The 25,306-nt window shown below is 41.6% G+C and overlaps 1 protein-coding gene across 2 annotated transcripts in view; it reads right to left on the reverse strand.

The window, feature by feature from the left end:
• Positions 1-25,306, reverse strand: part of MTMR10 (myotubularin related protein 10) — a 44,533-nt gene that overhangs the window by 6,221 nt on the left and 13,006 nt on the right. Inside the window, exons 4-13 of one of the 2 annotated variants that reach the window (XM_079914816.1) lie at positions 25,051-25,123; positions 24,129-24,271; positions 17,730-17,820; positions 11,370-11,553; positions 9,342-9,429; positions 9,172-9,260; positions 6,677-6,807; positions 5,502-5,571; positions 4,830-4,900; positions 935-1,104 (exon numbers count right to left, since the gene is read on the reverse strand). In XM_079914816.1, the coding sequence (XP_079770942.1) occupies positions 935-1,104; positions 4,830-4,900; positions 5,502-5,571; positions 6,677-6,807; positions 9,172-9,260; positions 9,342-9,429; positions 11,370-11,553; positions 17,730-17,820; positions 24,129-24,271; positions 25,051-25,123 (1,110 nt within the window). Of the gene's footprint in view, positions 1-934; positions 1,105-4,829; positions 4,901-5,501; positions 5,572-6,676; positions 6,808-9,171; positions 9,261-9,341; positions 9,430-11,369; positions 11,554-17,729; positions 17,821-22,425; positions 22,621-24,128; positions 24,272-25,050; positions 25,124-25,306 lie in introns of those variants that run through there. The other variant, XM_079914817.1, reaches the window with a different exon arrangement.

Genomic DNA, 25,306 nt, shown 5'->3' on the forward strand with positions numbered 1-25,306 from the left:
GGTCTGAGACACATCATCACAGCCCTCCTCTGCCCACCAAGTCCACCAAGCTGAAGTGGCAAAGTCAACAGACGGGCAGGGTGTGGCCACGTGAATGGGGGACAGTGAAATACTTGTTTCACGTGTTCCAGCTGATCCTGGAAACAATTCTTTAGAATGTTTAAAACAAAACAAAAAACCACAAAACCCCAAGACCAAGAAACAACTCTTTGGTGGACCCTGCAGACTCAGGGTCTGGAAACCTTCTCGGAGTTTCAGAAAACAGCTGGCGTGGCCTCGGGGTCACGTGGTGCACCCCCAAGTACAGCAGCTTACAACAGCCACTGTGACAGCTACTGCCTCCTGCCCAGTGCTTCCCCGAGTCCTAGCGTTTCAGAAGTGAAGCATTCACTGCTAAGGTTTCCTCAGGTGACAGAGACTGTTTTACATGAGACAGCACGAATCAAAGTGTGCTCTCGGGAGCCACCCTGACCACAAGACACCTGCAGGGCCTGTCACAGCTCCACTAGGACCCCATGCAGCCACCAACCCCGCAGCTCTTACAAAGATGCCCCCTCAACTTGCCATTCTTAACGTACGTGCCCCATTTTAAGAAACTATGATATTCCAAAGCTGATTTTTCAAAATATCTAACATGCTTGTTGTCTGCTTGCAGAAGAGTTAATGCAGCATTTCTTCAAGCAGTTTTCAACTTAGAGAAATTCAACAGGCAACTTTTAAAGAGTTTTATCTATATAGTTATGAGAATCTTCATAAGTACCTCAACTTGGACTCTAATCCATGAGTCAGTCTTGGCCCAAGAAGCTAAGATGTACTGAAGGCAATATTTAAAAAGTCTCCTCATCTCTTTACGGATGGAGCATCTCTTCATATAACGAAAGGTTTTATCCTGTGCACACTGAAGGACTGATAATAGGCATGAAGGTTTTGTTACCTCTTTCTCTGATCTCTTTAAGTGGTTGCATCTGTCCAGGAATGGATATCCTGCCATGACCCACTCTTTCTGTATCAGACTCTGAAATCCAGTGATTGTCCTAAAATAGGGATCCAGCATCACTTGAACAAGAGAAGCTACAATACAGCTCAAGTCTCTTCCCTCCTCCTCTGTCAATAAGATGGAAAGAAAATGATTAGTACGTAGAAAAATGCTAAGAGAGAAAGGAAGGAGAGGCAAAGTATATACTTCAGTGTTCTGTGCCTGGGCGGCCTTCAAAATCACCCATGTTAGGAAATTTTATTCAGGCCCAGCCACTCTAAAACATTATAAACTTTTAGATTTAGATCAAGACTTAGATCTACTAAAGTAATGTTTAATGAGGAGGTAGCTTTTTATATTTGAATGTTTTCTAGATAATTAGAAGCATATCTCTCACACTTTTTACATTTACATGATTTGTGGTAGAAATCTTTCCAGAGCCCATTCTATTTCTGTGCCAAGGATATTAAATATCATGCAGTCTTTCTACTGACAGCTTCATATGGTGACTCAGAGGTGAATGAGAGAAATGGAACTGTCCACCACCATCCAAAATGGTGGCAAATATTTCCCTTGCGTCTTTTGTAGCTGGTGTCCTTTTTAATGAGGCCAGTAATTCTCTGATATCAAAGCCAGTCAAAGAAATCAGAAGAAAACTATCAAATAATATCCCTTATGATTAGATGTAAAAGTCATCAACAAAGTATAAGCAAGCCAAATTATCTCAGGAATGCAAGAATTTATCCTAAGAATGCAACGTTGGTTTAACATCTAACACACCGTAATAAAAAAATAAAGGACAAAAATAACACAATCATCTCATTAGATGAATAAAAAGCATCTGTGTGATGAAAATCCAACATTCATTCTGGATAAAAACTCTTAGCAAACTAGGAATAGAAGGGAATATCAACCCGATAAGAGGAATCTACAAAAACCTACAACTAACATCATTCTTATTAGTGAAAGCCTGGATGCTTTCCTCCTAAGATGGGCAACAAGACAAGGACGTTTGCTCTTGTCACTTCTACTGCACATTGTTCTGTAAGCTTACACAGGGAAGTTAGGCAGGAAAAAGAAATCAAAGGCATCCAGATTGGAGAGGAAAAAGCAATAACTGTGTCTGCAGACAACACGTGTATGTACGTAAAAAAAAAACCCTAAAGAATCCACAAACGACTACTAGAACTAATGAATGAGTTTAGTTAAGGTTGCAGGAATTCTATACACAATCACAAGGAGTACACAAAAAACTTGAAAATGAAATTAAGAAAACAACTGTATTCACAATAGCATCAAAAGGAAAATACTTACAGGGAGATTTAACAAAATAAGTGCCAGAGTTGTACACTGAAAACTTATAAAACATTGCTGACATGACGTGAGAGAAAACCCAAATAAATGGAGATATTCATTTCATGGATTGGCAGACTGAATACTGTTAAGATGGCATTCTCCCCAATCTACAGGTTCAACATATTCCTATCAAAATCCCAATAGGATTTTTTGCTGATCCTACACAAGTTATACAGAAATGCAAAGGACCTAGAATTAGCAAAACAATTTGAAAACAAAGTTGGAGGACTTACATGTCCTAATTTCAAAACATACTCTAAAGCTACAGCACTCAAGATAATGTGGTACTGGCGTACGGACAGACATACAGATTAATGGAATAAAACTGAGAGTCCAAAAATAAAGAGCCGGTCAGCAGACCTTTGCCAAGGCATGTCAATAGAGAAAGAACAGTCTTTTCAATAAATGCTGCTGGGACAATGCAATAAACACACATGCAAAAAAAATGAATATAGACCTTTACCTCACATCATACACAAAAATTCATTCAAAGTGAATCATAGGCCTAAATGTAAGAGCTAAAACTATTAAAATGTTTACAGAATAAAACATGGGAGAAAGTCTTCATAACCTTGAATTAGGCAAAGAGTTCTTACATATAACACCAAAGACATGATTCATAAAAGAAAAAATGGATAAACTGGACTTCATCAAAATTTCAAAATTTGTGCTTCAAAAGTCATCAAGAAAGTGAAAAGATAAACCACAGACTAGGAGAAAATATTTGCAAATCTTACAAAGATACAAAGAACCTGTATCTAGAATTGTTAAGAATTCTTTGAACTCAATGATAAAACAACCTAACTGAAGAACAGACAAAAGATTTGGTATTTCACCAAAGTCAATACACGAACGACCAATCAGCACATGGTATGCACTAGGGAAATGCACATAAAAACTGCAATGAACTCCCACTTCACACTTACTAGAATGACGACACTCCTAACAGTAGCCGATGAAGTGCAGAAACACACCCTCACATACTGCTGAGGGGAAGGGGAATTGGGTACAGTCACTTTAGAACACACTTCGGCAGTTTCTTACAAAGCTGAACATAAACGTACCATATAACTCAACAGTTCTACTTCTAGGTATCTACCCAAAATAAAGAAAAACAGATGTCCCCACAAAGACTTTTACGTGAATGTTAAAAGCAGCATAATTCATAACAGCCAGAAAGTGGAAGCAATCCAAATGTCCACCAACAAGTAAATGGATAAATAAAATGTGGTATTTACAACAATGGTACACTACTCAGAAATAAAAAGGAGCAAACTGCTGAAACATGCTACGTGAACGAACTTCAAAAACATGTATGTGAAATGAAAGAAGCCAGAGGCAAAAGACCACATACTACATGATTCCATTTATATGAAACTTCCAGAAAAAGCAAATCTAGAGAGACAGAAAGCAGATTAGTGGTTGCCTGGGGTTGGGACACAAGGAATCTTTTCGGGGTGATGGAAAATTTCTAAAACTGGACTCCGTTTACTAAAAATTATTGAATTGCACATTCAGAACAGGTGCATTTTATAGTATGTACACTATACCTCAATAAACTGTTTAGAAAACACATTCTAAAATAAAGTGTTAGTAAAGTGCAGGCTCAGTATCTCTTCTGAGGTATTTTACATGGCAACTAATGCATGAAGAAGTGTGCTAAGTAGCGTCTTGGAACAGGATGAGAACACCACTGGCTGTGAGAGGTGCGGGTTCTCAATGGCTGGCTCTCCATGTGTCTGTGAATTGCATACGCGCTGCCGGCATGAGCTAAGGATTACTGGAAACAGTGACTTACTCTTCTTCTTTTCCCCCTAAGGCTTGTCACTTTACTTTGTTAAAGTCAGTTGAATTTGACAGTTGGTAAAAATACTTCTGTAAGCTTCAGTAGCACAGCATATTCATGAACTATGCATGAATATATTATAAAATCAGGTAGCTTGTGGTTTATTAAACTTTATCCGTAAGCTTAAAAATGCTATTAGCTGTAAAGTTATTTAATATACAATTATTCTTTGCTTAACTGAAAGATTTTTTTTTTTTTTTGCCATCTACTCCTACCAAACACTAGACAAAATTCACATTGCTGGCTACTCAGTTCAGTCCATTTCTTGATACCAAACTGTTTCTTTAAAGTCACAATCTAGCATGAGCCAGAGGCATTTCAACTAAAATTTGTATGAATCAGAAAGACAGCAAGATTAGAGAGAAAGGATGCTCCGCCGAGATTAACACTCTGTCTGATCCAATGAAGGATGTGACCCACCCTTGCCATAATACAGGAAGGCAGATTTAACACAGGGCAAAGAGTCTGACTCCTTTCTGTTCTTCTGTCTGAGGTCTTTGTGCCACTGTTTAATAATGTGCGGGATCTGTAGTGTATCTATCTGGTGGCATGCAGTAAGTAGGAGATGGCTAAGATGCATGTAATTACTTGGGTGTGGATCTCCAGTCAAGATGGCTGGCCGGGGGACCAGTGTTGTCAGTAATGAATTACCTTGTAAGACTACAGACAGACGCTTGCTTTCCAGCATATACACAAGTTCTGCTGAATGTTTAAGGAATGCCCTGGAAAGAGAAATGGAAAAACACTGTTAAAAACCAAATTTCCACTACGAATATATTTTTTAAAATACGTGAAGTCAAGCAAATCTGATCTTTCACGATACATGTTTATATTCTCTATAACCTTTTGGAATTTCTTCAGTATTTATACGATTCATCAACAGAGTACAGTTTGATTTTTATATCAGGGAAATTCATTAACCTTTGTTGATTTACATAACATTCTTGACATCACCAAACTATAGAGACGGGGAAGAGATCAGTGGTTCCCAGGGGACGGGGATGGAAATGCTGGGGCTGGGGGTGGGAGCCTTGGTGACGGAGCAGCTCTGCATCCTGCCTGTGCTGGTGGTCACGTGAATCTACACACGGTAAAACTGCACAGAAACACACATGAGAGCACGTATAAACTGGGGAGACTGGATAAGAACTGTAGTTTGTACTACTGTCGGTTTCCCGGTTTGATAACCATAGTCTACTTATGTAAGCCGTTGCCACCGGGGGGCTGGTGAGGAGTGCATGGCTCTGTAATACTTTTGCACCTCCTGTGACTCGATAATTATTTCAAAATAAGTTAAGAGAAAAGGAAAGCAATTGTACACACCTTACATATTCTAACCACCGTGTATTTTCCAGTGAAGACAGCCATTTCTCTTCAGTTTCTTCAAATGGTTCTGTAATTAATATACATATATAATTATACACACGCACATATATACAGGCATATAACACTTTCAGGCTTCTTAAGCTTATTTTTCATGATCAAATTGAGAGCTAGGTGATACATCAGTTTTTAACATTTAAAAGCTGTGGCTTTAAGAAAGTGTACGCCTTTGCATTTAGTCATAAAAACATTTAAGAAGGCACGTCACAATTCTGTAAGAAACAAAACAAAGCGTTCCCCAGACCTCCATCTCCTTCCCTGTGGCTCTCCCAGGGAAAGCTTGGAGAGTCTGCCGGCCTCCGCCCCCTAAGCAAGCGCTTAGGTGACCCCGGCCCCCTCCTCAGTTTCTCACCGTAGGCCTGCCCCTCCCTCCCTCCCTGCTGCCAGCGCCCGGTTCTCATGTCCTTAGTGGCTGACCCCTGCAGGAAACGGGGCAGCTTCCTGGTGGGGCCTGGCCTGGCCTGTCTCGAGGTGCCCCTCGCCTCACGCTTCAGCCACATGCTGCTCACGGGACGGCTGAAAGACACAGTCACTGTGTTTCTTAAGCACACCCCCTCCCAGCTCTCCTTCCAAGCCGGCGCCAGTCCTGCCGCCCAGTGACAAGGGGCTCTCTCTGTGCACACTTCACACCAAAGGTGCTTTCAAGTGAGTCATCCCTCCAGGGTACATCGAAAGCACCCCATAAGCATCTGCTCTAACAGACGTATGGGAACTCTGAGGCTGCACAGATTATAACATGGCTCTGTTTGAAATTCATGTCAAGTCACGTATCTCAAAATATAACTGAATACATTAAGGTCTTCGTAAGTTTGTCTGTGAGGTAGTAGGCTGTTCTACTGAGCAGACACTTTTACAGAAGCATCCTACCAGACCTTTCATGATCTGAAAGTGACTTAATTGGTACACTTTTCCTACAAAACTAAAAGCAGCTTAAACTTCATTTTCTAAGAGCTCCTGACATTCTCATACAATAGTAATTTGTACAAATATTTCAACGAGCCTCTACTTAAATATATACCTATTTCTAAATTTTTAAGTAATGTCACTTTTCCTGACATGCCTCATATAATCACCCATTTATTATTTACATATATATAAAATAGAAATGAAGTTACCATTAACACACAGTTGCTTAAGTTTTACAAAAGCCGCCTGTATTTCTTGGATATTGGGCAAGGTTTTATCCAAATCTGATTTGTAGACATCACTCCTCTGCGGATGACTTTTAGTTATGGCATTACAAATCCTAATAAAGACAAAATCCTTGAGTCACTACTCATTCATGTATTCAAAACATATTTTTTGAGTGCTTGCTGTGAGCCCAGGCACTGCTCTGAGGGCTGGGGACAGAGAGAGGGACATGCAGTCTGTGCTCTTGGTGGGGGGAGGGGGATAGAGGAGAGACGACAGGCCGTGGTGAACGCTGAGGGTGATGGAACAGAGTGGATGCAGGTTAGCTCGGGTCACGTGGTGAGAAAACGCTCCTCCGTGACGATGATACCGGAGCTGAAGCCCAAATGGCCAGGAGCTGTGCAAAGACGGGGGACAGTGTTCCAGGCAGAGGAGCTGCTAGTGCAAAGATCCTGTGGTAGAACAGAAGCCTGGCTGTTGGAGAAACCTAGCGAGGGCCAGTGGGGCGATGGTGACGTGTCTGAGGGAAAAAGGGTGGAGATGAGGTTGGACAACAAAGAGAATCTGTCCTAGTTACAAAGAATAGAATAGCTGAAAAAACAAAGGGAATTAAAGTAATTCTTCGCTTAAGTTAAATAATTAAAACTGCCACTGGTTCTAAGGTTTTCTAGTTAACAGGGTTGCAGCCTTGCCTTTCATAGCAACACTCCTGACGGAGCACTTAATCAGCGACATGTCCACAAGGCAGGACAAGGTAGGACAGAATGGACATTAATCACTAACGTGATTAAAGCGAAATTTAAATCCACGAGAGAATACGGACCTGTGGGACTGCAGTCACCCTCTCCAGAAAACTGAAGGGTCATTTGAGGGTCACTTGATAGTTATTTGCTTCAGCAAATGTGGCTGTCAGTTATGGCACTGTGGAAAAAACGGACGACCTGGCTGTCCCAATAACAGACTGTGATACACAATTTCTGAGGCTCTCTGAGCCTGTTTTCTAAGATCTTTTCCTTTGTTCCTCATTTATTGGACAAGTATTGAATAAATATTCAATTGCAGGTATTTCCTGGGTGCTGAATATAGCTGAACAATGGTGTGCAAAACAGACACAGTTCTGTCACCTCACGGTCGCGTAAGGACAGGCAGTTATCAAACTGTAACACACACGTACAATGAGAAACCAAAATAAGTGTTAAGAAGAAAATTATAGTGATATAGCGAATGTGTAACTTGAGGCCAGATCTAATTTGGGAGACAGGGGAAGGCTTATCTTAAGGAAGTGATGTCTGAATGCAGGTGCAGAAAACGAGCGAGTACCAAGCGATGGGTGTGTGTGTGTGTGTGTGTGTGGCAGGGTGTGTGTGTGTGGTTGTGTGTGTGCGGAGTGCTCATTGACTAGCATGAAGAAGGTGGTCCAGGAGGAGGGGGCAGCACAGCCAAAAGTCAGGAGATACCAAAGACCAGCAAAACCCCAGGGCGGCCGGAGCCCAGAAGGGACAGGGCATGGTCCTGGATGAGACACGGGAGGAAGGATGAGGCCCCTCCAACACACTGGCAGAGGTGGAGCTGGGGTGGAAGGAGAGGGGTAAGGTTTCTGAAAAGTGAAGGACAGAATCTGACGACGGACTGGACGTGAAGGGAAGTGAAAGACAGGCATCAGGATGACTCCTCGGTTCCTGAGAGCAGGCTGGGGTCGGGGTGGGGGCAGGGGGTGCGTGGTGCCCATATACTTGAGTTTGGTTTTGAACATGAATTTAAAGGGACTTTGAGACCTCCACGTGGAAAGTGTCAACTTAGGTTGGAGATATAAATCTGACAGTCACTAAAGCCACTGATGCAGATGAACTTCTTTCAGAAGGGAATATGGAATGGGAAGCGGAGGTGGCCTGAGACAAGCTCTGTCGTGCCTGGAGACAGGAGGACGGGCTGGCAGGGGCATGGAGTGCAGCGGGGACGAGGAGCTTCAGGAGGTGGAGGGGGGCAGAAGCCGGGGCCCGGGGAGAGCCTGGCCAACAGCGGTGCCCACTGTGTGAGGACGCCTGAGAAAGGCCTCCTGCTTCACCAACACGGAGGTCACTGGTGACTTCGGCAGATGACGACAAACTTGCTCACCGTAGCCAATTACACCACTTTTAGTTATCGTGACTTGGCAGACCTAGGACACGTTGAACTACACGAAAAATCTGATTTGTCCTCAAGTGTCTCAACTGGAAATCACTGCACTTTGAAAGTTCATTAGAAGCAACATTATAGAAAAGTGTCAGCAACGTAAGACCTTCAAGTGTCTTATAAGCCAAAGTATTAAATTACACTTAATATAACTTAAATGTTAATTTTAATATATTCAATTTTCTCCACAGTAATTCTTGTATGGAACACACAGTGCTTCCCAGCTATCTTTAGCTAGTCAGGAGGTTACTGTACTTCGCTATGACAACGAAAGATGCCCAAGTACCAAGGATTGTCTCCCGCTCACCTCTGGTCGATCTTCCTCTGCTGCAGCATGTCTTTTATGAGGGCTGTGCGCACAAGAGCACTGCCATTCGAGTGGCTCCAGCACCAGAACTAGGAGAGAAGTAGAGCCTTTACTTAACTGGGTGGAAAAATGGACAATAGTATTAATGAAATCCAACAGATATCACTTACTGGCATCCTTCTTCCAACAAAAGAATGGGAGAAGATCTTTAGATCTTGGTCTGCTAAAGAACTTGGCACTACAAAGTACTCTGGAAGGCTGGAGAGGAAAACACGAATCGTAATGTAAGAGCCTGTGCTTCAGGCAGGATAAGCGTGCTCTGCAGACCCCACATTTAATTAACGTGCACCCTACTCAGTGGCCGTGCAGTGGGCACCGTGGGTGCCACTGATGAGCCTAGACATCTCAGTCTAAAACACGTGCGAGGTGCTCAATTAACACAGTCGTTATACTCATAGCAGGGGAACAATCCAAAGGAAGCATCTGAAATATTTTCCAGAATGACTATTAATCAAACATATGCAATTTCTGAAAAACATGTCCATCATCGTTCTCTGGACAGGCTATGGGTAGGAGATACCAGGCACACCACACCAAACCAAACCAAGCCCACAAATCTCCTGAGAAGCTTCCACCCCCTTCTCATCTCCCCCTTCTCTGTCTCCCATCTCCCAAAGGCAGGTGGACTCCGGGATGTGGGTTAGAGAGCGGTTACTACCAGGCAAGCTCACTGCACCTGAAGACATCTCTTTTCCTTCCTCTGCTCACATGGCCAGGTAGGGGACAGAGGCAGGCCCTGTCACAGGCTTCTCAACACATAATGCACGCTGGCCACAAAGTTCAAATTCAAGGGGAGGCAGAGGAAGACTCAAGCCGTGTGCTCCCAAGCCCCTTCCTCAGCACTGCACTCCTAGAAGGTCCTCGTACTTTGTTCACAACACTGCTTATCTGAAAAAACTAAGGAGGACCTGAATGACATTAAAACAAAACATCCCCCAAATCTGAATACTAAACAATATTAAACAAGTAAAAAATTAAAAAACAATTTTCTGGTCACTTTTGGAGGATTCTAGGAAACAGCTCCTTCTGAAAACTGGTTAAGTAAAGGGGAAAAAGTAAACATTGATACTGCCTTCCTCATACAAACTGTATTTCAGGTACTAAAGAGCTGCTGAGAGAAGAGTTCGATAGAACTGGAATATGACAATAGCAATCCTCAATAAATAATGGATCTGGGCAATGATCCTCACTGCTAATGAATAACCATTTTGGGCAGCTAAACCCATTCTATAAAAGGGGAACTTAGCACTGGGTGGAGCAGGCTGACTGCTGTGGGGCCCACAGGTCAGTCAGCGTCACAATGATGCCTGGAGCCCCCATGATGCCACAGGGGGTGCCCAGCCACCTGAGGAAGCGTTCTTGCCTCAAACCTGGAACTGAATCTAATTACAACTGACCCCTGAACAATGCCAGGGTTAGGTGTGCAGACCCTCTGCGCAGCCGAAAATCTGCATATAACTTATAGTTGGTATGTGCTTCTTCCACACCCATGGTTCCGCACCTGCAGATTCAACCAACGGGGATCCTGCAGTACTGTAGTATTTACCGTTAAAAAAAATATCTGTGTGGAAGTGGACCCACGCTGTTCAAATCCGTGTTGTTCAAAGGTCAGCTGTAATTATTTAAGCCCCTAGAGCTAGCTAACATTTCAGATACAGTAGACAGAGGAACACATTAAAGGACACCACAGTGATAAACCCAGAAATATCTAGAAAGGGAAAAAGTCCACAGAACATTTGACCTAGTTTTGTCAACAAAAAAAAAGGCAAGTAAAAAAAAGGGATGGAAGGAGACTATCATAGATTAAAAAGCCTGAGACAGATCATGCAAGTTCAATGTGACCCTGATCTGAACAAACCAACCGTAAAAGACACGTACAAGATACGAACGCAAATAAACACTGACTGGATGATTGACAATACTACTGGAATTATCAATTTCTTTCAATGGATATTGACATTGCAATTATGTTTTAAAAAAAAGTCCTTATCTTTAAAAACAAAATATTCATTAAAACATTATTAAAAATAAATATTCCATTAGCCATAACTTGAAAGTTATCAATGACAGCAGAGTTTGATGATTACTCCTAAGAAGTCACTCCCAGCCATGAACAACACTGTCAAAGCTGGACTTACCAGGTGGATATCATGTAGCCCTCGTTAATGGAACAAACTCTCCACCCGGAGGCACCTGTCCTCTTGACTTCTCTGTCCCAGTCAGAGTAAGTTTCAAACAGAGGAGTTTTTTGGCTGCTGCCACCCCCAACTCCAATGCCACCGCCGCCTCCACCTCCTGAGGGTATTCCATTAGCTTTGCTGGCTGTAAGAAAAAGCAATAGTATTAATTCTGCTTCAAATTCCCTCTCCTCTCTGTGCCTCCTGTCACAAACACACTGCAATGTGGCACCTCTTCCCTGTTTGTCTCCGGTATCTCCAAAGCCCCCCTACCCCTTCCGGCCGTCCTGGGCAAGGGGCGGCCCCCCCGCAGGACAGCCCACTGTGTCCCGTCCTCGTCCAGCTCGTCCCCACCCTGCAGCACCTTCGATACCCTGTCCTTCCGCTGGCTCTGCCTTCAACGCCTTCACTCACAAACGGGCAAACTTGGCTTTGAAAGGGCTTTCACGTGACCACACTAGACCACTCTCGCTACTACGCTACACAGTTCCCCTCCCTTTTACTGGCCACCTTCTGAAAGGGTGACCGATGCCTGCTGCTCACGTTTCCTCCTTAACTTCCAATTGTCTCCTATCCCTACCGGTTTATGGACACCATTCACAAGCGTCCCTCAACTCCCTACCCCAAGCTATGGCGTAAATCCAAGTCACTGCTAGTTTTCTCCCCACATTTTGCCTGGAAAAATAAACGCATCCAACAATCAACTCCATTCTCAAGCTGTCCGAATCTTTCATCTTTCCAGTGTTTACTTCTTAACCCTTCTCTATGTATGACTCGCTATGACATTCTTGGTCTCCTATATCTACACTATTTTTCTTTGATAAGGTGACATAGGTTCCTTAGCCTCCATCAGAGTGCCAGTCCACTGGAGACTCAGCAGAGGGCCTGGACTTGACCTTCCTTAGCAAGGAGCCTTCTCCACTTGAGAGGCACGGCCACCTGCTGGGAGCATGCGCACAGCCTCAGGAGGGCCTCAGAGTGACCATAGAGAAAGAAGGTGTCCCCACAGGCAGCCTGATCTGGGTGACAGACGCCATCCCTCTCCTGGCCCAGGGACTCCTTGTGCAGGCTGCAACCACGGCCAGTCTCTCAGCTGACAGCCCGACCGATGTTCTGCTGCACTCAGACCAGCCTGCAGCTGCCACAGGACACACTTCCTGAAATCAGGCTTTCAGGACGCTACCCTTGCCCCCAACTGTGCAATCATACTCATTTCCAACTGAATCCAGCAAACCTAAACAGCTTCTCTTAAAGAGTCCTCGCAGACCTGCCCTGTAACTAAAGTTCCTGCCCGTTACTGCCGAACTCCCATCCCCCTGCAGCCGTGAAAACCCTTCTTTGTCCCCTCAACATGCCACGCCCGTTCCCGTGGACTATTTACCAAACCTGGTGCAAAACAGGTATTTTCTGAGAACCTACCACGTGCTAAGGCCTGAAAACTGACAAGCGAGCTAAGATTTCACCCCTACTTTGAGGCGCTGGTGACAGCGCGCCGGGTGGACGAGAGCGATGTGGGCGGAGAGGGAAGCCCACTGTGGCTGGGGCTGCAGGCTGGGATGGGAAGGTCTCCGACCCGAGCAGCTCTGAGCAGAGTCCTGAGGAACCAGCCAATCCAAATGCTCGCAGGTGGCTGGTGAGGAGGAGACGGGCGTGCTAGGCAGAGCGGGACGTAAGACATGCGGAAGGACGGCACAGCACCAAGTAATGAACTACAGCGAGCACAGTAAGGGTGCCAGAGGTGGCGGAAGGGAGGCTGGGAAACGCGACGGGGCCTAGCCTCTCAACCCGTGCTGCACCAGACAGGAACCACCAGCCACACGTGCTGCTTAAATTTCAACTGAAATTTAAATTAAACAAAGATTTTAAAATCAGTTCCTCAGTTGCACCAGGCACATTAAAGTGCTCAATGGCCACATGTGGCCAGTGGCTTCTCTACTGGACGATGCAGGTGACAGAACATTCCCATTACTGGACGGCGCTACTCTAGATTATAAAGGGTCTCAGGTGCCGGGCTAGCACTTTTGCATTTTATCCTTTAAGTGGCATCAGAATTATAATTATGATGATTCTGATTTTAACAGAGCTTGTTAAAAATGAAAATGCCACTTCCAAGCCCGTATTCTGGTGGGCCACTCTGTCTCAGTGCCTGCTCTGGAGTAACCACCACCAGAGGACGTGCTGGGGAACTTGGGACTTGGGATCTCTCCAGAACACGGAACCTGCGTGGAACTTCCAGGCAATTCCCATTTCACACGCTGTGTAGCAGAGCACCAAAAACCACAGCAGCTAGCCAATACTAGAAAACCTAAGGAATTCATCATATGACCAAATTAAAGGGGAAAAAACCCTCGCAAGTGCAGAAAAACATTTGAAAGAGTCCAACACGTGCTCATGATATAAAATACAGAAAAATTTATCAAATTGGGAATAAAAGGGAATTTCCTTCACTTGATAAAGGGTACTTATCAGAAACACACAGCAAACATCATCCTTGTTAGAACCAGGAACAGAAACACTACCTGCTACCATCATTACTATTCAACATTGCACAGAGGTCCCCGCCATGCAATGACCACCACCACCAAGACACACTGGAACTTTGTAAAGAGCTATGTAAATACTTGGCAGCTCAGCCCTAGCTGGGAGTCCAGACCTGCATACTTTTCAGTGTTCTGAGGTTACAGACTTAGGAAGCTAGGCTGAGAACATGCTCACTGTTTACAAGATTGGTCCTCTGGCAAAACATATAAAGTCTCAAGATCTAACTAACAATAGGTGAATTTTTCTGAACACAAAGTGAGAGCAACTACAAGATCTAGTACTGTTTGCTATTTCACAGGTTTTACTTGTGTAGAACCTGTCCATTTCTCAGCAACCAGGACCAGATTTCTGATATACTCAACATCTTCAGTGAGAGCTTATTATGGAATGTGTAGCAGGTACCCAATCTGCCATTAGAAAGTCTGGAAATTTTAATGCTTTTCAGAAGGTCCCAGAGGCCCGATGCCTGTGGCCTGCTCTACTAGTGGATTACTAATAGGGGCTGCAGCAACATATTGGCCAAGCCAGTCGTCTTAGGAAGATCTGGCTCCCCTTACGGTTACCTGACTGAGGTTTTAGGACACCCCTCCTCAGCCAACTGAAAATGAAACAAGGTCAGCCCTCCTGACCGTCATTATCTTCTGTGACACAGTTCACAAGTCTAATCCTAGATCGAGTTGAAATGATCTTAGAGTTTCCACTTAACTAGCCCCCTCCATATTTAGAATGGCCTCAAGCAAAAGTAAAGACAATAAAAGTTGTCAACAAATGAAAAGAAAGCCTATCGCTTTGATGACACTGCAGAAATGAGAAGTCACAAAGAAGGGTGAAGAAGGGGAAAACAGAACTGCGATCATTAAGAAGTTCAAGAGAGCGGAGCCAACAAAGTGGTTCAGACAGGAGATTTGGACTTTATGGGCCTGGGGTGGGGCCGGCATGGCTGTCTTTCTAAAAGCTCCCCCAGGGATTCCGGTGCACAAGGCTGGTGTACTCCTATTCCCGAGACACGAGGACCAATCGCAACCATTTACAGCTACACTGAAAATATTAAAAAAACTGACAAGCAACAAACTTTAAAAATTTCTACACTATTTCAAATGGATTTTGTCCTCTGTAAGTGGTTTTCAAATAAGCATCTAAAGGAAAACCTAATACTAAGACCCATGTTTAAAAAAAAGGATAAAATTACGAAGTAAAATAACGTCACTGAAAATGTCCATCTTCTGCTGTGAGCCTACACTGCACCTTGAGATTATGTCACCGCATCTGCAAGCAGGTGTCTGTCATGCAGTGGAGCTGCCAACACTGAGGCTGCAGGTAACCTGAGGTTTTCAATTCTTTAGTCCAGAAGTATAATCTGACATCTTATCAATTTTATAACAAAGATGGATCTGTATTTTTGGGACATTATTTGTCCAATGATAAGCTAACTGGTGAAAACAGCATCCTCGTGGTTTCTTTCAAGTTAAAAGAGCAAAAATAGAACCATCGTTCCTGTCTGTGCCAGTGCCGCCTACGGTGTCAGCGTGTGGAGCGTCCCGAAGCCTGTGGGTGCTGGGCATCCCCCATACTTCAGGATCCTCGCAGAAGAACCTGGATGACTGGCTTTTCACTCAAGTGATGCCGAACACGAAAGAAAACCTCGGAAGGCCTAAGGCCAGATTCTTAGACAATTGCAGGGGACATCCTCTAGCTTCACATCTTATTTGTGGAAACAGCTTTGTCACCTACCTGCCTGCAAAAAGGACTTCTTTAATCCAGCCAATGAATCAAGGTGTCATCCAGAAGTTCAAGAGTGGATTATTGGGCCTCTTTCACTCACAAATTAATGAATTCTGACTGCAGTGTGTGGAAATTTCAGGCTTCTTTTGCTCTTAAAGGTGCAGTTTATGCTTCTGCAACAGCATGGAAGGATATGAAAGGATGTTACCCTATGAGGAATCTTAACAAAACTTTGGCCAAGTGTTATGTTTATGAAGTGACTGTCAAGGAGGAGGAGTCTGAAGGATGCAATATAAAAGTGTTCCTGAATATTTTAAGTGTTACTTATCAATCGTTATTTTCTCCACAAGCTACATATGAGAAGATACAGAGAAGTGACTGACGGGAATAAGGAAACCAGTAGTAGGAAAGCTATGGACTGAATAAACTGCTATCAACCCAGAGATGCCCACGAGGAACGGATGAAGACAACCGTGAGAAGTAACTGAAGCAGGCATCACGTCACCAAACACATAATGAAGTTCACTGTACTTGCTGAACATTGTGCAGAACTCATGGGTCTGTACCCTGGACTGGAAAAAGGTATCATCTACTAGGAAAAAGGTATCATCCAGAATTGGTTTTGATCATCAACAAATGCAAGTGGGAATCAAAGGCTCTCCTACGACTCTTGTGCCCCTTGAAGCTTTCATCTCAGTTACTCTCTCACAACTCTGGGTGAGAGTCCTGTTGAGGATAACCCTGATGATCACGGTCTGCAGCTGAAGATGCGCCAAAGGAACGTTTGCCTAGCTACTAGTGCGGATCTACAATACTTTATTTTTGGACAATAAGTGAATTTTCTTTATGTTAAGAAATGAACTTTAAAAATTAGTTGTATTGTTCAAGGCTAGATTACAATTAGTTGCACAGTGATAAGAAAAATTAAATTATAAGTATTTCGTTACCCCATTTCTGTTAGTACCATAAGATAAAAGCTATGACCTTTGCATATCATCTCTGTGGCGTTTACAGTGTACTTATACCATATGCATCTGCAGATACTGTGTATTGTTCCTACATTTTAATGAATTTACAATACAGTGATACTGGAATATACTTTTATTATACAGATTATTTAAATTACTATATATGTTCTGAGGTAACAAAATGTAAAGGACCAGTAAAATTAGTAATTTATAGGCTGCCCGTCCAGACCACGCTGGCTGGGGTGAACGGCCCTTTCACTATAAACGTGTAGCTGAGTCATCTCTCTCCCTTGAAGACTGGGAGAGCACATGATCCAGCAGGCAAATGGACATGTGGTCACTAACCTACGACGAGCTAATGTCAGACATGACCTCATTGCTTTTTCTCTAGCCTTTTATGAGGTTAAAAAAAAAAGAAAATTGGTTGATCAAAATTACAATTATTTGTATATAAAAAGAATGCACAGAATTACACGATCACTTGGAATATTCCTTGGTGATGTCATCACTGACATATATGTGTACAGAACTATTCACTTTTATAAAAACCGTTTAAAATACACTTGTCTTTTGGATGAATGCTCATCTTCCTTTCATGAATCTTATTCAGAAATATAAAATCAATATTTTGACAATCTTAATGAAGTCCACTAAAAAGTTTAGCCATTTCAGCTTCTGCATGAAATCACACCTTGCCAAAAAAGATCATGAGTTTCAAATATCTTTTAATTTTCTGCCAGTTTTCTTAAAAGATAAGATTACTTTAACTCAAGTTACCAACTAACAGGCGGGGAGGGAGAGGTATCTTCCTTCATCATAAAATACAAGCCAGTGACTACAGGCAAAATACTTAACATGATTCTCATAAGCCTATGTTTACAGTTGCTTATAGGTTCTTCCCCGTCACTTTTTAAATGTTATCTGACAAATGTTATCTCTTTTAGTATATAGTGCTTACTTCTCTAACAGTTATGAAGCTAATAATTCTACAATCATTAAAGCTCATGTACTTGGAGGCGTCTCATAAAACATAAGAATAAAATTTAGACAATGTAAAGTTAGTCACAATAGTTAATATTTTCATATTTACCTGAATTGTGGTATTTTTTCCCAACATATTCAAATGCAAAGAGTAGCTGGAGGTCTGTTGGCTGGGAATAATGAGCTATTGCAAGGCATACCTAGGAAAAATTCTACATTTAGAATTGATTTCAACACACTTAGTTAAATGAAATGTACAATAAGGCCTTGAGTGTGGGAGCGTCATCTGGGGCAGGGATTATAGACTTATTTCCATGTTTTCCTGTTGACCTAGAGTGTGAAAGAGCTCCTTAATGCCAGGGATTTCATTCATTGTTGTGCCCCATGACACTGTTTAATCTTTAGTGACTACATGCTAAGTATTCAGTAAGTGTTTGCTGAGTTGAATTTTAACAGGAATGTACTTTTATTCAGATAAACAAAACTTGAAAACTAATGAAGCATTCTCCAAAAAGGCAGTGACATATCCACTCCTAAAAAAAAGAAAAAGAGAAGTTTCATTTTTTATGGACTATAATGATTTAATACCATCAATTTGGAAGGCTTACTGTTAGGTATGAACTTTTAATGTTCTTACCTCATGCATTAAAAATCTAAACTTAATAGAAAAGCTACAATTTTTTCTTACAAAAAAAAATTAGTAAGAAATCCAGAAGTACATGGGCGGCTCAAAGAGGTACATCAAAAAAACTGTGTTTAAATAAAATGGTTTGAGACTATGCCTATGGTGGAAAAAGTGTGGGCTTTGGAATCCAACAGATCAGGGCTTGAATCCCAGCTCTACCAAGCACCTGCCATGTAACCTGTGTGAAGTCAACTCATCTCTTGGAGCCTCGATCTGCGCACCTGTACCATGAAGATAATACCTAGGCTGCGGTGAGGATGAATAACCTTAGCATACACCTGGCCTCGGGAGGAGGCCACGTGTGGAAACATGGCTGCGATTACCCTCTACTGCTGTTGGAAAGAATGAAAGATAGTGCTCTGTGCCCATAAAGCCCTGGACTAGACCATGGGAGAAAACACTCTTAAATGAGCAAAGAAGACAGAAGAAACTGAAGACATATGCAAGGAGAGAATAATAGACGTTCTTACTTCAAAAGATTAAGCATCATTTAGAAGAAAAAGCATTAAGCCAGAATGATATACTTTTAACAGTGAGCAAGCAAGAAGTTTAGTTAATTGTTAGTCCATGTCAAATTAGCGGTGTCTGGGGTGGGTTGATGCAAATTCTATTGACTGGTAAGTATGTGTCAGTTGCTTGTTTAAAATATATTTTAAGAGTCTTCTATAGAATAAATGTTTCCTGTCTTACTAAATTAAAACATACATCTAAGAGAACAGAGTTATCATTAGTTTTAGTTTTGACTAAAAACAACAACAACAACAACAAAGAAAGCTCCTTGAAACTTATGTAATGCCTATGGGAGAGCTTTCTATGAGAGTCCCACCGAGGAAATTTAGGAGACAGTGACCTACATTCCCATCCCCTACCTGCTCAACAGTCTTTAAAGCACTTCTTCCAGCAGCAAACTACTGAAATCTACACCTTGAAAAAGTCCTCATCACTTCCTGTTCCTCTGGGCACCATATTTAGTTTATAAGCTTTGTTGCACTTTCCTCAAGATTCTTTTTCATTTTTGTCCCATTTTTCTACACCATCATAGTCACAACCTTAAGCCATACTCGCCTTACGGCATCTTTGTGGGTTTCCCTACATTCTTAAAAAAAAAAAAAATCAACAACACTTCAGGGTTCTCTTCCAAAGATCAAATTTTGACCAACAACTTTTTTCTCCGTATAATCTGCTGTGGTTCCCAGATACCTGCATACTAAATTAAACCTTCTTATTCTAGATTCTTCACCAAACCAGCTCTCCTCTACCAGCCATCCCGTGCCCTCCCCACCACCCCTCAGCCGTCCCTGGTCTAGAAGCACATATCGTGTCTCACTCAGTCCTAGCCATCCCCTCGGCCACACTCTGCTCGAGAAACCCTTCCCCGCTGCTTAGCCAACCACGCTGTGTCTGTCCTCACCAGCCTTCCCAGACTGAGTCAACTGCACAGTATTGACTGTGGAAACCCTCCCGTTCTCTCTGAATAACAATAGTTCCAACAGAAAGCATCTCTTCAGTTAACTGTGCTTATGGAGCGGTACTTTCCAGGTCTTCACCCAATAGTCATGAGAGTGGATAAAAAGGAGGACATAGGTTCTTTGTTTTACTTCTACCACAAAGTTCAATTACTCAAGGGCAGGCACCAGGTCTCCTTCCTTCAACAGGTATTTACAGAGCCGCCACCATGTCCTAAGTCCTATGGATGCGGGAGTGAACAAACAGACACAAACCCCGTTCTCATTAAGCTTACATTCTAGTGGGGAAGACAGACACTAAACCAGAGAAACAGGAAAGACTACAGTAAATTAGACAATGATAATTGCCAAAGGGGAAAATAAATCCAGCAGGGAAGAGGATGTACAGTGTTACAGTGAGGGAAGAAGAGAGCAGGTTAATAATTTAGAGAAGGAGACCAGGAGAGGTCTCTCTGCACAGATCTGAGGAAGCCCTGAAGACCCCTGCATTTCTGCCATCTCATCAGTAGCTTTCTGGAGGGTCTTTGTGCTTAACAGCTGCTGCACTAAAAATACTAGTTCACAAAATAAGTTACTAATATAGTCAGGAAAATGCTCCAATTCAATAATACTAGATATCACTTTCTCTGAGACATTCAGAAAGCAGTCATGGGCCTTGTTTACACAAAAGAAATGCACACATCACTGATGATGGAATATGTTTTTTATGGCCACAAAGCCTATCTGCTAGGCAAAACCCAACGTAGCCCATTTCTAAGAAGCCCTTAAAATAGCACAACCTCACATTTGTAAAGGTTAGGAAACAAATGAGCTTATTTAATGGCATCCACATGTAAAGAAGACTATAAATACTGGAATAATGTGAAAGCAACTCAGTTTAATCACTTGCACAATGGTTGACTTTGGGGGGGAAGGGGACACAGCCTGAACTATAGCTGTTGTTTAGCAGTGTAACCACAAGTGTGTAGGACTTAGCTCAGGTAACCTCAGTACGGGGTACCTCTAGGAACCCTGACAAAGGTACACACAACTTGTGTCATCCGGGTTACATTCCTGTTGTCACTGCAGGACACTCTGAGAAGATCAAGAAAGCCAGGAGTCTTCTTCCTTGAGCTTTTTCCCAGAAGTCCTCTTCCTTGAGCTTTTTTGTACACACTATTTAAAAAGCCTACACCCACATTCCTAGATTCCATCACTAAGAGTTTGACTTAAAAAAGTAGGTCTCATTTTCATGTAAAATTATTCTAATTTTACAATGTACTCCCTAAGTGTTAAAAAAATTTCAGAAAAACCTCTCTCTACATCTTTAAAAACTGCCCCTGAAATAGTTCATTTGGCCTGGCTATCAGAGAAAATGAAGAAAATCTTTATTAAAGACATTAAATTATGGTAAATATTTAATTGGAGGAAAAAAAAGTAAACTACTTTTGAGGTGATTTTTGGACCAAGGCTGATATTCTTGTCTGGACAGAAGCCAGAAGTACCCACGGTTGGTGGTTTCTCCTCCCAGACCAGCTGGGGGCACAGCACTGGAGAAGATTAACACACAGCCAGTGCTGGCACGTGGGCAAACAAAACTGGTTTCCTGTATTTCTGTGGTCTGAAAGCCACCGAGGAGTAAGTCTCAGATTAAAGGCAAAAATGGCAATTCAGGAAAGGCCAACTTGTTCTTTAAATAGATGAGTTGAATTTTTATTTCTAGAAACTATGCCTGAACAAGTGGTTCATCAGAGCCAACTAATTTGAGAATGAAGTGGAGACAAGGGGCATATATTTCACTTACCATCTTTTATATATTTTTTTATGTAACTGATAAATCATTAAAAACAATCTTTTGCCCCTCAGCAAAGGTTCTTCAAAAGGAAATGGTGGCTCAAAGTTGCTTTGAGGCCAGATGTCCAATTCTAGATATCCAAATTCCTTTTTTCTTTACATAGACCTTTCCCAAAAATCCTTATTTACAATCCAAGAATAATGAGGATGAATGTCATCTAATTTTGTCATAATACTACTCAGGAAACACCAGCTAGATTACCAGAAGGCTTTAGAGCAATATTTAACAAAATGTGAACCAATTTAGCATTCCGAGATTTCATTAATTCAAATAGGAATATAACTGCTTTCAGTATTTCCAAAAATAATCAATGGTTTACCCACCAGAGAACTCTGAACATGCATCTGGTCATTTTAAAACAATTCACAAAAATCAAAGCATTTCCAGAGAAAATTTAGCATTCAAAATTTCCAGGAGGTAGAATCAAGCTGTAATTCCCCAATTGTTACCTAATTTTGGATGAAAACTTTCACTTGAAATAAAACGGTGTGCTAGAATTTTTGTTTTTAACTCATGAAGCCATTAAGCTTTGGCAGCCATACATGACTTAACCCTTTGTGTTTGAAAACATGTAAATCAGGGAAAAATTTCTCCATTTATATTCTTAATGCCACTGTTTCTTTTCTGTATTTCCCCCCTTATGATTGTACAAATACAAAGAGAGTATTTCTTTTGGGTCTGAGGTAACTGCTTTTGATATTTTACAACAGTGGGGAAAGAATTTTTGCCAGAAACCTGGTCTTGGGAAAGGGCATAAAAAATTGGACCAGCCTAGCCTGTTTTGAGTAGACGGTTCAATGAGGCCCCCTATAGCACTTACCAGCAGCAACAACAGGGAAGGGATATTCTGAATTTCCACAGCACTTGTTATGTGTTTCATTCATTTGGAAGCTAATCATTTATGTGGGAACATCTTTTATGCTGCTACTTTGTACTGTTGTTTTCATTTGTTCATGCTTTATCTCCTCAACTAAACTTAGTGCACTGCCTCACACATCAAACATGACCAACAAGTACTCTAGATGGTGCAAGAACGAGCCAGATAATTATGCTTTGCAATGACTGAAATACTGTCATCTGAAAAATAGAGGAGAAAATGGGAGAGATATCAACTTTCTAAAAGAATATTGGGCCACTGTATCAATTTCTTATTTTAAAAATACCGTGTCCTAACCCCATCTCCTAAGTTCCATGGTGTCCCTGTTCTTGAAATGATACACATCCTGAAGGTAACGTTTTCACAAGCAGATTCCTGATGCTCTGATGAAATTACAACTATATCTGAGTTCAAGAAAGTAACTTGGCTAAACTATTTTATACACAGTCTACTACCTAATTAATTCTAAAGTCTTTCTACATAAGAATAGGCATCTCAAGTTAGTAAAATGCCAAAATCACCAACTGCAGAATTGAATGGCTAAAAGTAGTCTTAAAAGTTATCTGCTGAATTTCCCATCCTGCAGCATGAAGAAAGTAGTTATACGCACTCTACCTGAAAATGTTTAGCCACAGATCCCACCACCATTCTGCTACATAGCCTAGCTGCAATGGTCAGACATTTTCAGACATTCATTTCGTGTTTGCCCTCCTATAAAGAAACTGTTGACTCTGGTTCCAAAAATAAATCTATCACCTCCTCACCAAACCATAAGAAGACAGCTGCCTTAAGACCTTTCTGACAGCCACATTTTGGTATCAACAGAAAATTTACTGCAGTAAGTCTACTGACCATGGAAAACAAATGCACCCCTTTTTGGTGGCACAAAAGCTCCCTCATCGTTCCTCTATTCCCGATACATGAGAGCAGGCTTCTGGAGATTCTGTTACTATTCTCTGCATTTGCTGAACCACAGACTGGCCCGGGGGGCTTTAGGACCACCAGCTTCACTCCTCTGCTAAACCCAAAATCTGGAATCAAAGAAGGAGGAATTTCTGCCCTTGAATCTTACTCCACGAGTTTGCAATAAACATTCCCCGGAAGGCAGGGGAAAAACAACCCAATTAAAAAGTCCCTAGCTTTTAGCCGCCTGTGTGGAATATCAAATTAATTCACTAAAATTTCTCTAAAGCACTAATATTTATTAGACCCCTCCTATAACTACACATTTACCTAACCCTTATGTAACCTAAGTCTAGCTTTTAGTTCATTGATAAAGCTCTGAGGTACTGAATTAAAAGTCTTACAAACCGCAATTACAATACATCACCATCTTTTCAATCTTTTTAACCAAGAAAAAAAACGGCTGGTAATGGTCTTAATGTAAAAGATATGCATGACAGCTTTTCATATTTTAGGAGCTGATTAAAAAATTACATAGAATACTTTAAAGCGGTCATAAACTAGTCCAAGGAAACAGTTCTATTAACGTTCCTGGCTTTGACTTTACATAAGGAGATATCAAATAACTTCCCCTAAAAAAACCAAAAAACAAAAAACTGAGCAATTGAGAAATGAGAACTTCCATACAGAACTGCAACTGGTAAATATAGTGCAAAACCAATGATAAAACTTAACAGGATTACCTTTTTGGCACTTTCAGGACCTGATTCATCAAAGCGAAATCTCACAATTCTGAAATCTTTACAGTAAATAATTAACTCTGTTGGATTAAATTTCAGCTTCTGGTTTGGGCCCAGGACTTTCTGCTTCCTTTTGTGGTCATTTACTAAAAAATAAAAAAATAAAAAAATTCCTTTCTTGATATTCACTCTTTAGTACACTTTAAAAAATTCTTACTGAAAACAATTGGAAGGTCACCCACCACTTAGTACTGCTTCTCTAGAATCTTTCATATTTGTGTATAATTCCTAGAACTTTGGGGGATCAGTTTTAACTTTGCTTTGGATGATATTAAAGATATTTCTTTGCACAAAACCACCACCACCTATATTTAATGATTAAAATTTTAATTAAAAAGAGGACAAATACTAGAAAATATAAAAAGTCATATATTTTGGGACTTCCCTGGTGGTGCAGTGGTTAAGAATCCGCCTGCCAATGCAGAGGACACAGGTTCAATCCCTGGTCCAGGAAGATCCCACATTTCATGGAGCAACTTTGCCCACGTGCCACAACTACTGAAGCCCGTGCACGTAGAGCCCGTGCTCCGCAACAAGAGAAGCCACTGCAATGTGAAGCCTGCACACCGCAACAAAGAGTAGCTAGCCACCGCTCACTGCAACTAGAGAAAGCCTGCACGCAGCAACGAAGACCCAATGCAGCCATAAATAAATAAATAAATATTTTTTAAAAGCCATATATTTTATATCTCCATTTAAAAATAATTTACTGATTAATTTTCCTGGGACTCAAAAAAAAAAAGGGAAAAAGCAAAAAACCTACAGAAATAAAACTCCAGCCCAAGTATTTGAGAGGTGTAACTCTTCAAGCAAGAATTCCCGAGTAGAACCAGCTTTTAGGGGCTGAGTGAAGAATAAAACATACCTGTGACTATTTGCTCAATACATGTTAAAGGGACATCATGTTCACCAAGAAGAAGGTTTCTATAATGGAATTTCTGAAATAAAAAAATACATTCATGTTAATTATTTTCCCAATAACTTCACGATGGTAATATGAGCCTTACTTTTAGGTGTGATAAGAAATTGCAACGACCATCTCTAAAAAGAACAAAAGCTTTTGCCTGTGCAGCTATGACAATTCTAAGGCTATAGTTATCACAGAACACACTTCAGTAGGA

This window comes from Stenella coeruleoalba (assembly GCF_951394435.1).
Source record: "Stenella coeruleoalba genome assembly, chromosome: 2".
Taxonomy (NCBI): domain Eukaryota; kingdom Metazoa; phylum Chordata; class Mammalia; order Artiodactyla; family Delphinidae; genus Stenella; species Stenella coeruleoalba.